Source organism: Phaseolus vulgaris, chromosome 4 (genome assembly GCF_051622355.1).
Source record: "Phaseolus vulgaris cultivar YP4 chromosome 4, ASM5162235v1, whole genome shotgun sequence".
Lineage (NCBI taxonomy): Eukaryota > Viridiplantae > Streptophyta > Magnoliopsida > Fabales > Fabaceae > Phaseolus > Phaseolus vulgaris.
The window spans coordinates 12,396,724-12,409,105 of record NC_143501.1 but is presented as its reverse complement, the minus strand read 5'-3'; the positions used below and the strand labels follow the sequence as shown (position 1 = coordinate 12,409,105).

At 32.6% G+C, this 12,382-nt stretch overlaps 2 protein-coding genes across 2 annotated transcripts; one reads left to right on the top strand and one right to left on the bottom strand.

Annotated features, from left to right (window-relative positions):
• The first annotated feature begins 236 nt into the window (after window positions 1–236).
• On the top strand, window positions 237–2,573 carry LOC137837252 (cytochrome b-c1 complex subunit Rieske-4, mitochondrial). Its single transcript, XM_068646203.2, has 2 exons — window positions 237–615; window positions 1,646–2,573. The coding sequence occupies exons 1-2, from the start codon at window positions 459–461 to the stop codon at window positions 2,287–2,289; spliced, it is 801 nt and encodes a 266-aa protein (XP_068502304.2). The 5' UTR covers window positions 237–458; the 3' UTR covers window positions 2,290–2,573.
• Window positions 2,526–5,064, bottom strand: CCB1 (cofactor assembly of complex C). Its single transcript, XM_068646202.2, has 4 exons — window positions 4,484–5,064; window positions 3,906–4,027; window positions 2,946–3,098; window positions 2,526–2,800 (listed from the first exon to the last, which is right to left on the bottom strand). The coding sequence occupies exons 1-4, from the start codon at window positions 4,835–4,837 to the stop codon at window positions 2,614–2,616; spliced, it is 816 nt and encodes a 271-aa protein (XP_068502303.1). The 5' UTR covers window positions 4,838–5,064; the 3' UTR covers window positions 2,526–2,613.
• Window positions 5,065–12,382: the final 7,318 nt, after the last annotated feature.

Below are 12,382 nucleotides of genomic sequence, written 5' to 3'. Positions count from 1 at the left end.
TTCTATAATTCAGAGTATAAATATATATTTTAAATTGTAGATGTTGAACGTCTAATGCACATTGCTATCATTCAATGAAGCTTATCAGAGTGCAAGTGCCTAAGAGTCGTTTTTTTATTTCATTAAGGGTAAGATAGACTTTTCACTTAAAATATAGAAATGTAAGCATGATTAATAGAAGTGCACATGAAACTATGGAGGTGCATATTTAAGACAAGGTTTAGGCCCAAAAAGATGAATAGGACCCGAATGCAGCATCCTGCGAAAATTAGAGAGATACAAATAAAAATAAACAAGAAGCCGACATTGAAGGAGCGGTTCTGACTTCTCCTTTTCCCTCTTAATTGGAAAAGTCACCATACCAGACACTCCAATCCTCTCTACAACTTCAACTTTACCATTCCCAGTTTTCTGCAACAAAAAACAAAACTGAGAGAAGAGGAAGAAGGAAGAACACCATGTTCAGGCTCACGGCAAAGAGACTCTCTTCTCTCTCTTCGCCCTCGTGCCGATCCTACCACGCTGCTTCCGCTTTTCTCTCCCCAAACGTCGTCGTTCATGATCCCAGATCCCTGCCTTCCTCTCACCTCACCAATTTCCTTCTTCCCTTCAGAGGTTCCGATTTACCATTTCCCCTCTCTTTTTACTCTTTCCAAATTATTTTTATTTCACTTATTGCTAACGACTCTTATGTCAGAAAAAAAACATGATTTCATGTTAATTACTTTATGTGTAAGCAAATTTGCGTTAAGTTTTCTGTTGTAGCTTCTACAAATTTTGATTGTTTATATGTAAACTAATTTGCTGAAAAATCTCTAGTATAGCTTCTACAAATTTGGATTTTTTATTTGTTTACAAGTTAATTTTGACTTTTAAAAAAATCTCTAGTATAGTTGATGGGGTGCTGCAATTCCAGTCACACAACGTAACATTGTGTCTACAGTGGCCGTTGCTGATCCTTTGCTAAAACCTTACCAACATACATTTTATTAACGCCCTATTTTTATTGCTTGAATTATATTAAAAACTACTAAATTATTGGTGAAATTAGTTAGGGGCTTCTTTGGATGAATATTTCCATATTTATGTAGTTTCTCCAAATTTTACTTTTAACTTCTGCATATTTTTTCTTTTTTCTCTTCTACTAGAAGTGCTTATTGAGAAGTTAATCCAAACATGTCCTCAATAAAAAGAGTGTCTACGATAGCTAATGAGAATGAGTGTTGATAGTATTTATCTTTTTATTGTCTATAGTTTACTAATAAAAAGTAGGAAGCTTATTGTTTTAATTTGGGGTTTAGTTTTTTGGTATTTAATTGTGCCTATGCCTAGTCTTTGTACATTGGATTCTTCAACTAGGTTGAGCCATACCTCTTGCCTTGTAATTCATACTCTAATTCCTCTGGGTTAAATATGTTTGTAGTCTATACAAATAAAAAAAATGTTTGATTTGGTGTGTCATTTACAGAAATAATATATTTCAGGTATTAAGTGAAGGAACCACACTCGCAACATTTGCATAAAATGTAATTCTGTTTTAGGAACTAAAAGCAAACAATTCCCCTTGATGTCTAAAAAAGTATTTAACTCGTTATTTTTTAACTTTAAAGAACTGAATTGACTGATGTAACTTGATTTTGTCTAGGTTTTACTACTGAATCACTGATCCACACAGAAAAAAACAGCATTATTCCTGATATTCCAGCAACTATTGCTGCTATTAAGAACCCTACTTCTACGATTGTCTATGATGAGCACAACCATGAGAGGTTTCCCCCAGGTGACCCTAGCAAGAGGGCATTTGCTTACTTTGTCCTTACAGGTGGTAGGTTTGCTTATGCCTCTCTGGTCCGTCTCTTAGTCCTCAAGTTTGTGCTTAGCATGTCTGCTAGTAAGGATGTTCTTGCTCTGGCTTCACTTGAGGTTGATCTCTCCAGCATTGAGCCTGGCTCTACAGTGACCGTTAAGTGGCGTGGAAAACCGGTGTTCATCAGGCGCCGAACAGAGGACGATATCAAGCTGGCAAACAGTGTTGATGTGCTATCTCTTCGTGATCCCCAACAGGATGCAGATAGAGTGAAGGATCCAGAATGGCTCATCGTGGTTGGGGTTTGCACACATTTGGGCTGCATTCCATTGCCAAATGCTGGTGACTTTGGTGGGTGGTTTTGCCCATGCCATGGATCACATTATGATATTTCTGGCAGAATTAGGAAGGGACCAGCACCATACAACCTGGAGGTTCCTACCTATTCCTTCTTGGATGAGAACAAGTTATTGATTGGTTGAAAATGTTGGTTCTGCATACAAATGAGACGAGTTTACAATTTTTTTAATACATTTGGATAATGTTACAATGTGCCTTAAAGAAGTCTTTTAACTTAAAGTACTTGAGGGTGTTTAGCAATTGGTTTGTGTAACTTGGAAATTGTAACTGTTACCTTTTGGCGAGACTTGTATCAATAATCGCCAGGCTTTTGCTTAGCATATGACAAGTTCAGGAATATAAAATTTCGCATCATGTATAACATTTTTAATATGATTTTGATTATTAGCTTTTGTCAAATACAAAATATTCTTTAGCATTCTGATTCTACCGCCTGAAGAAATAGCTCATCTTTCAAAGACGCCTTTAACATACACCATTCCTTTTTCACTGAATTTGAGTTCCTTCCTCATTTGTTCGACCTGTTGATCATCACCTTGGGCAACGATCTCTGATAACTTTCCATCATCGGCAACTATTATTTTCACTTTAATCTGCTCCTTTCTGGATGCTCGAGTCCAGTAGTAAACGCCTCTGCATTAACCCCGAAATGTATTTGAGTATCAGCATAGCAAGACAATAACAGCAAACTCTTAGCTAAACCTCCCTCACAAAAACACAGTAACCATAATGAAAAGGAAAATAAAGTGTAGTGTAAAGTTTCAGTGTAATCACTTACGCCAGTGGACTTAAGATGGTGATCAAAAACCAGTTGTTGCCAATATCTGGGAAGGTTATAGTAAGCACAAGGGCAACGCTTGCCAAGCTGATGCAAGTGCAGAAAGTTAGTAGTGCAGCTTGACCCCTGCTTGGAACCATCTGTCCTTCAAACCTGCAAGGGAAAAAGGTTCAACATTTCAGCTTGCTCACAACAAAGCATCTGTAAGGAAGACATGAAGTATTCACATAATATAAAAAATATAGAAGCTCGGAAATCTCAGAAAAGAAAAAGTAAAAAAAAAGAAGGAAAGTAAGAAAAATGCATCTCCAAAATTAAAAACTATGCTACTTTTTTTCCAACAATAAACTCAACAGGAACTGTTCCCACATTATTCTGAGCAATAAAATTATTAAGAGCGCATTCTTACATAAGAACCGTTCTTCCATTTTAGCAAACACCTCCTACCCGCTCCAATGGTGAACTTGGAAAAGGTGAATTCTTGTGTTTAAGAACACATCAGAATTGAATATGAATAGCAAGAGATTTAGAATACATGTAAATATTTATCATACATAATCACACATTATCATACATGACAAGTTTGTTGACTATCATAATAACAATTCCTAAAGTCAATACTGTGATGAATTTTCATTGGTTAATAATGTAAAAATACAAGAGTTCATGAAAATTAAACTCTTTCTATTATTAGGAACTAACATGGATGCTTAAGTTTCCCTAAAACAAACAACTCTGATAAGCATACTCATAATTCCTGTGAGAACCTTTTATAAAAGGAAAACCACTGCACTTTCCAAATGTGATTGAGTTTTGTTGGGACAAACTTCAGCCCCCTTTCCTTTTCAAAAACAGTTATACATTTTGTTTCCTAATTATAGACTGATAGAAAGAAAGGTACCAAGAAAATTCCAAAGCAAGCAAGAACATGCACAATACAAGAATGAGACAGTAACATACGTGATTGTCTCTCCCCTATCAGTCACTGCAAAGTTGTTACGAGTGAAAAACGATAAAATCTCCCCAGCAACCTGATTCGGTGCCTTCTTTTCACCTTCACCTATAAACGTCTTCTGCACAATCTATTTCCCCATCCACCAAAACACACCAAAATAGTCAATGCAACAAAAAGATAGGCAACAACCTGAACAAAAAAAGTGCTAGTTGCATTAAAATTGATTGAAAAAAAAATAAAAAATCAGAAACAGGGTTTATTAAATATGAGATAATAAGACGTATAAAATTGTAATTTTTGGTAGGTTTAATTACTTATCTTATTATTTTATTTGTACATTTTCTATGTTCTGGCTCCTAATCTTAAAAATTAGTCATTTAGTGTTTCTCCAAACATGTTTCTTAATCTGTATTAGTCTTTCTCATCAGAAATTGTAGAGACTAAAACAGTTAATTAAGGACTAACGCAAATTACAAGTATGTGTAAGGAATCAAAGAAAGAAATGCACTGACAAAATAAAAATAAATAAAAAGTTTTGCTAGCATTTCTTAAACAAAATCTAGCAAATAAACATGGAAATTACCTTAGACTTCACAGAACGTTTAATGAGGGACCAAAGGCCAGGCACAGAGATTACAAAGAGACCCAAAGAAGTGTAATAGCTAGCCAAAGAGTAGCCCACACTATCAGCCAAGAACACAAGACTATAAGGGTTTTGCTGGTGTTGGTGGATGAAGAAGTCAGCAAGAGCAGAAGAAGAAACCAAAGGGTCATGGAGTGACACATGAGCCACATGTTTCCTTGGCTTTCTCTGATCCAACTTGAACCTCACCAAAGGGTCTACATGGTGGAGGGTGAGGCCTCTGGTTTTGGTAGAAACTGGAAGGGAACATAGAGGGTGTGGATGAGGGGCCAACAATGCCTTAGTTACTACCATTGTAGTTAAAGAAGATGGAATAGATAGACAGATAGGGTGGTTGGAGTTTAGAAAAGTTGGTTATGTTGCATAAGGGCTTCTTAGTAGTTGGATTCGATGATGTTAAAAGACAGAGGTTGTTTGAGGCGATATCTTGAAACTAAGTGATGAAAAACCGAAGCCAAAATGGGGCCACGTTTGGGAAACGAAGAAAGGATGATGATCGCACATTTGTGATAACTAGTTACTGTATTGTACCCCTGAAAGGGTTTTCTAAATTATTTTATAATTATGAATATAGAGATTTTACAATAAATATTTATATTTGGTACTATGATAAAAGAACTTCAACAAAGTATGTGTGTTTTACTTTTAAGAAATCATTCCTTTAATTTGTTAAATATATTATTTTGAAGATTTATAAATCTGATTAAAATATTTAAATGAACACATTCATAATAATATATAAAATTGTGTTTGTAAGTCTTTAAAAATGGAAAAAAAATATTCCAGTTCTATTTTAAAACTTAAAATAATAAATATATCTTTAAAAACAATAATAAAACCACTATTATAAAAAAATATTATAACTCTTTAAAATTGGAAAATTGAAAAAAAAAAACTATTCCACCACTTTTTTTAAACTTAAAATAATAATCTTTGAAAAATAATAAATTCACTCTTATATTAAATCTATTTTGTAATATAAATTTGATATTTCATTAAAAATGAACTTTTATATTAAATCTTTAAGGAAACTTATAAAAAAAATAAGTAGAATTGAAGTTTGTTAAAGATGTTACGAACTTTTTTTCACAAAATAATAACATATGTTTACAAATAATTTATTTTTCTCTATTTTTAACCTCCTTAGGTAATCTTATCCCAATTTTCATGTAGAAAATTTGTTTTGACATCCAATTGTTATAACATTAGATTGTATTGACTAACGATTGATAATATTCTTATCAAACAATATTTTATCATAAGTGATGAAATTTTTGTTATAATTTACTCCTTCTTGCATAAAACCTTTTACTATTAGTATTATCTTTAATCTTTTTTTGTTAGGCTCGATATTTTTTTTAATACCTTCTTGCATTTAATTGCTTATGATTTTTGGGTAGATTAACAACGGTCTATGATAGAAAGCATCTAGTCACCACATCTTTGGCTAGGAGGAAAGAAGAATATGAAATCTTATGGAGGAAGACTCTACACATGAAAAGTAAAATACTAAGATTTTCTTCCGTTTTTAGTCTTGTAGATATTGTATAAGTGTAAATTATTTTGTAATTGTTGTAGGTTTTTGTAGAGACATATGTTAGCTTCCTTTTGACTTTGATTTGTGCTTAAAAAATTAGCCAAAGAATCCTAGAAATCATGCTCAAATTTGACCAAACACAAGAGGAGAAGAGTGTGAATAGTAGAAGTCTCACAGCACCTATAATAAGTCATTTTTAGGTCATTTTTGTAAAGGCCTTGTTTCCATCTTGGGGCTCTGAATTTTCTAACTTTGCAATGCATTTGACCTTGTTTTTTAGTCTCACATTCCCTAGGATATGAAAAAGAAAAGGGCTTATGCATCTATAAATAAGACAATTTTTTCCATTGTACACTTATGGTTTGCTTGAATGATAATTAAATAGTTTAAATGTTTTCTTATTGTTCATTTGGGTGATAAATGAATAATGTTCTCTTCATTCTCTCCAATGAACCTCCCCTGAAAGATGAAAATCTTAACTTCTAAAGAAGTTTGGAAATTTTAAAATGTTATTCTCGTTGCTTGGGAAAAAAGTGTTTTTCCATCAATCGGTACCAAAGCTGGGTGAGAGGTCTTCAAAAGAGATAAGTCCTCCTTTCTTTTCTTGTTGTTTAGTTTTTGTGTTGCTCATATTTTCTTTGAGTTTAAGTTAGTTTATTTTCCTAATGTTTTGTTCTTAATTGATTTAATTTCTTGAATCAATTGCATGAGTCTAGGAAACTATATAACATGTTTTGCTTGTTTTATTTGGCATAGTTTGATTCCAATTTTGATATGTCTTACATAGCTTTAAACTTTTGAATTTCTTAAAATATTTTAGAGTATTGTTTAGTTCATTTGCTTGTTCATAAATTACTTAAAAGCAATCCTAAATATTTTGCACAATTTTCCTAAGTCTAGAACATGAAAACAAAAATGTTTAGCTTGAATTTCTTGAGTTCTCCTTTTGCTTTTAGTTTCTAAGAAAAGTTTTGGAAAAAAAATGTCCTTAAATACTTGGCAGTAGCTTGAAACATTCTAAGTCACTTTCCTTCAATTTTTAAGTTGATTCATTTTCTTGAATATGAAACACAAACATTTGCTAGTTGATTTGGAGTTGAATTTGAGCGAAATATGTTAATTGCTTGTAAATTCAAGTGGAGAAAAATGAAAGACATGGCCTCAAGATCTGAAAAAACAAAAAAAAAATTAAGAATTGAAAAGAAAATCATAGGTCGAAACATTCCAAAAGACAAAGATTAAAACAAATCATACCATACACTACACTCTTATATGCACTTACTTGCTTTTCTAGTTAATTCTATGACTTGATTGTTTGTGAAGCATCTTTGAGTGAATTTATTTTCATTTTAACTTCTATTGAAATTTTAGTTGTGTTTGTTTACATGTTCTTGATTCAACTTATTTCTTAATTTTGTTTTAGTACTCATAATCTAGATCTAATCATTAGGACTACTTTTGAGTGTCTTCCAAAATTTACCTTAATATTTGCTTTTCTTTCTTAAATCTCTTTTGAGTTTTTTCATGAAATATTTCATTTGATGTTGTTCAATTCAAATAGAGTTTTTCTTGTTTTTTTTCTTATTACTCTTAAGTGGAAGTAAAAACCTTCAAGTGGCGGCTCTACACCACTCATCTTGGAGTATCCCATCCTCCAAGTGGCGTGACAATCTCTCATTTTCATAAGCTTTCTTCATCTCTTCACCTTTTTTCTTCCTTTTCTTTTCGCCAATTTTCTCCATTCTCTATGTCATTGTGTTTTCTTTTTCTTATGCATTTTTCATTTTTGCCCATCATCATCTAAATTACCATATAATTGTGTTTTCTTTTTGCCCTCTAGAAGTGAACTTTCACACTTACTTAACCACTTGGTTAAGTTCGTGTTCAGTGGGAATCTTCTTTGGGTCTCTCACCATAATTGTTAATCTAAAAATCATAAAAAAAAGAGTAACCTATAAAGATGTGCAATCCTAAAGTCAAATCACATAGGGCAGATTTGTGACTTTTATGGCTAAAGTTGAACTGTGGATGAAGGTGAAATGAAATAGGGAAAATATGCTTAGAAGATGTGAGGCAAACTTCTAAGAGAATCCCTGCTAAAACACTCATAAAATTGCTAAATAGGAGGGAGCTAAGAGACAATTGAGGTTGAATGTGCAACAATTCATTAGTCAATCAAAGCTCTGATTACCAAATGATACAATCATAGCTTGCATTTCATTTGTAGATCTTTTTCTTCATTGTTTTGTTTTGAATATCTTCTACGGATGATGAACATTATTCAGAAGCATGAAGAATTGTATAAATTTAGAAGAGATGAAAATTATGACAGTGATTCTAAGTGAGGTTAGGCCAACACTTAGTTTCTAGAGTGAGGTTAAGCCAACACTACTAGGAAGAGTCTAGAAAATTGTCTAGCAAGAAGAAACTCTAGAGAGAACTTTAAAAAAGTAAAAGTGTCTCAAATTGGACATCATTTTATTACTCAAAGTTAAAAAACATGTATAAGAGACTCTTATTTATAAGAAAAAGACTCTCAAAACCTTTCAAATGAGAGTGTGACAAGTGTCACCACCTTATTAGTGCTAATTCTCTCCATTGAGAGAGTGACAAGCCTTCATTGGAGTAAAATCTTCTCTATTGAGGAGACACTAGTACAAAACACCTTAATCACTACTACGAATAACGACAGTTGATAGAATTCCATCGTACCAAAAAGTGCGATGACATCTGCATGAGTAATTTGAATTTTCGATGATAGAAATCCGTTGTACCAAACCAAATGATTTCACCTCAAAAGAGTGGCTATGTTCCAAAGTATACTTAGTCTTAGCTAGAAGTGGTTGTGTTTCAAAGAATACCCAGTCTTTGCTAGAAGTGGTTATGTTTCAAATAATACTCAGTTTTAGCCAAGAGTTACTATGTTCTAAATAATACTTTTTCTTAGTCAGGAATGGCTACATTGCAAAGATTATTTAGTCTTATTCGACAGTGGATGTGTTCCAAATAATATTATCTTATCTAGGAGTGTTTGTGATGCAATTCCAATTATGCCTTGGAGGATTGAAGATGAGGATGAAATAGAAGTTGATGAATGTTGCACCAAAACTTAGAAGTGAAATGATAATGATATGGTGTAAGTTTGGTGTTAGGTCAAGGAATAGGCTAGGCATCCTTCCTTGGGTTTCACTAGGCTTAAAGGTACTTTAACAAAGGGGAAATTGGGATAGAATGAGGTCTCAATTTCCAGAGTTCTCATTCAAATGATTCCAAATATGAGTTTACAAGTCATGAGCCACTTATTTATATGCTCTAAAGATGAAGGTAGTGTGTCCCTTACGCTACCATAACCCTATTTAACCTAACTTAACTATGGTGAAGGTTAGGAGTTTGAAGGTATCATCCCATGCTCAAGGAGGAGCTCTAGAAACCTTTGTGTGAATGTCAAGTGAGGGTTTTTAGAGTACCTTTGATGTATCCTACTCTAGAAATGGCCCAAAAATACAAAGCTTGAAAAAAAGTTTATTCTACCCTTTACATTTTATACAAGCTAAGACAAAGATTTATTCAGTAGATCTTTGAGGTTGGTCTTCTACTCTTAGCTATGTGTGTAATGGTTTGGGAAGTGAGGATGGTCCTCCATCAGGGTCCCCACCTTCAAAAGGATTTGTCCTCAGATTCGGTTCAAGGTGCCACCTTATTGTTGTGCTTTGTGATTATCCTCCTACAAGATAAAAAAATTAACATGTAGAGACAATGAAATGGTAAAACATATGATAATTTTTTAGAAAAATTAAAAATAAGAATACAAGAAAGAACCTTGCTTCCAAGGTCTATGTACCCCTTATGATGTGATTCTACTAGCCATATAGAGAAAGGTTCTTGACCTTCTTAGGAATCACCTTGAGTTGGACATTATAGAGGCACTTTTCTTAGAGTTGGATCATTGTTCTAAGACAAGAACTCACCAAAAACTAGTACCAAATCCCACTACAAGGAAATAACAATTTAGTCACCGAATTTAGCGACCGAAAATTAGTGGTCGCAATTTGCAACTGAAATAGCCACCAAATAACTGTAGTGTCAAATCTGCGACCGAAATAGCGACCGAATGAATTATTTATTATGTTAGTTAGTTTTGCGACCAAATCCGCGACCGAACATGAGAGTGACAAAACCATTGGTCGCTAAAGTGGTGGCTGTTTCGAATAACTTAGGAAAAATATATCTGCGACCGAATTAGCGACCGAATATGTTTATTTTTTAGCCACCGCTGTTATTTCGGTCGCTAAATTTTATTGCTTTTTTCTGCCACCGAATTAGCCACCGAATATTCTTACTTTTTAGCCACCGATTTTCTTTTGGTCGCTAAATATAAATGTTTATTTTTGCCACCGAATCAGCCACCAAATTTATTTATGTTTTAGCCACCGATTTTGCTTCGGTCGCTAGATATAATTGTTTATTTTTACCCCTGAATTAGCCACCAAATACGTTTATTTTTTAGCCACCGAATTTCTTTTGGTCGCTAAATATAATTGTTTATTTTACTAGTAATATTAATAATAATAATAATAGTAATAATAATAATAATTCATTTTTATATTTAAAAAATTATAGAAGGATCACATACACTTTGAATATTAATGCGTACTCATCCCTTTAAAAAATAATTAGTTGTATTACTAATTTCTTTTTCTATTTAAAAAATATGTGTCAATTATATTTGTAATTTCTTAAATTTAAATAAAATTTATTAAATATTGTTTTTATAATAGCAGCTCAAATAAAAATTCTAAATAAAATTATATAACACAATATTATTATTAATAAAATTAATCCTTTAAAAAAAATAGATTACACTATATAATTAAACTTAAATAAAATGATTTCTTTAAAATAACTTTAATTTAAAAATAAATATATTTTCCAAATTAAATTGTAAATAATTTTTTAATTATTAATTTCTTTTATTAATAACAATTTTATCACTTGTTTCTAAATTATTTTTGTTTAATTAAAAATTATTAACGTATCTGCCTTAGAAATTATAAATGTATCATTATGAAAAATAGTTAATTGATTAAAATATCCACATTTATTATATGAATATTTAAATACTTATTTAATAGTTATTTTTTAATTTTACATTTTTTAATATTATTTATGAAGAGGAGTAAAAAAGAATGTGATAATTAGATAAAATTGGAGATTTGTTTTTTTTAAGTTTCAAAGTTATTTTGAAGTTGCAGATGCTTAGGGCACCAAATACTCAAAATTGGTCCATGGTGTAAGCAAAGGTGGGGAGGAAGCTGCAAGGTGGTCGGAGGCAGAGGTGAGCGGAGGCGGAGGTTAGCGGAGGCGGAGGTGAGCGGAGGCGGAGATGAGCGGAGACGGAGGTGAACGGAGGCAGAGGTACGAACAAAGGATATTTCTCCTCTCAGTTTTGTTAACTCTTTTCTATGTTTGATAGTTTTGTTCCCCAAATGGATTAGCTTGCCTTCTACCAATCTAGTGTGTTATGTGAGGAAACTGAAATTTGGTGATATAGTGATAGTCATTGTTGAAATTTTTTGAAAGCCAGTTGCTTCTGGGATTTGTGAGTTTGGTAGTGAAACCTTAGGTTAATAGTCTGCAGCCTGAACCTTTTTCAAGCTTTCTAGTGTGCATTTGAAGCTTGTTTCTGTCCAGTTCTCTGTTATTCCCCTACATGTGTGATATGGCCGTTTGACTCCTTTTCTGGGCTTCATTTTTTCTGTCATTACATTGAGGAGTAGAAAGGTTAAAGTTGTTTAGCTTGGGCCTTCCCAGCAATTAGAGTTTAGCCCCAATTTAATCCAGTCACAGGTTGACCACTATCTCTCCAATATTAGCTGTGTCAAATCTCCAGCTGCATCAACTTCTAGATGTGTCTATTTCCAGAAGCATCCAGTTCCAACAGTTGTAAAGAGTACTTAGTGCTCCAGTGCTCTTTTTTGTGGCCTATAATCATGCCCTTTGTTTCCTTTGTAGCCTTCTGTAGTGGAGTCATATTATTTATAAAAAATTGTTTAAAACAAGCTTAAAACCCAATTTTCTAAGGTCTCACAAATAAAAGTTTAAATGTTGAAGTAACAGAAAAGTTGGAAATATTATGGATTAAAATGTCATTTTTTATTTTATTTAATGGCTTGTCTTAATTTCCCTATAGAAATCAATATTTGGGAAAAAATCTTAAATCAAACAGAAAAACTGAATTATCATTTAGTAATTAATCACTTTAAAATATCATTATTATATCTTTGAACAGTCTAAGCTCATTG

Excerpts from the sequence above, each read along its gene's own strand:
- CCB1 (XM_068646202.2), bottom strand. The coding sequence starts at position 4,837 with ATGGTAGTAACTAAGGCATTGTTGGCCCCTCATCCACACCCTCTATGT. Across the intron at positions 4,028-4,483 it reads AACGTTCTGTGAAGTCTAAG|ATTGTGCAGAAGACGTTTAT; the intron begins GTAATTTCCATG and ends ATGGGGAAATAG. Across the intron at positions 2,801-2,945 it reads ACCATCTTAAGTCCACTGGC|AGGCGTTTACTACTGGACTC; the intron begins GTAAGTGATTAC and ends GGGTTAATGCAG.
- LOC137837252 (XM_068646203.2), top strand. The coding sequence starts at position 459 with ATGTTCAGGCTCACGGCAAAGAGACTCTCTTCTCTCTCTTCGCCCTCG. Across the intron at positions 616-1,645 it reads TTTCCTTCTTCCCTTCAGAG|GTTTTACTACTGAATCACTG; the intron begins GTTCCGATTTAC and ends GATTTTGTCTAG.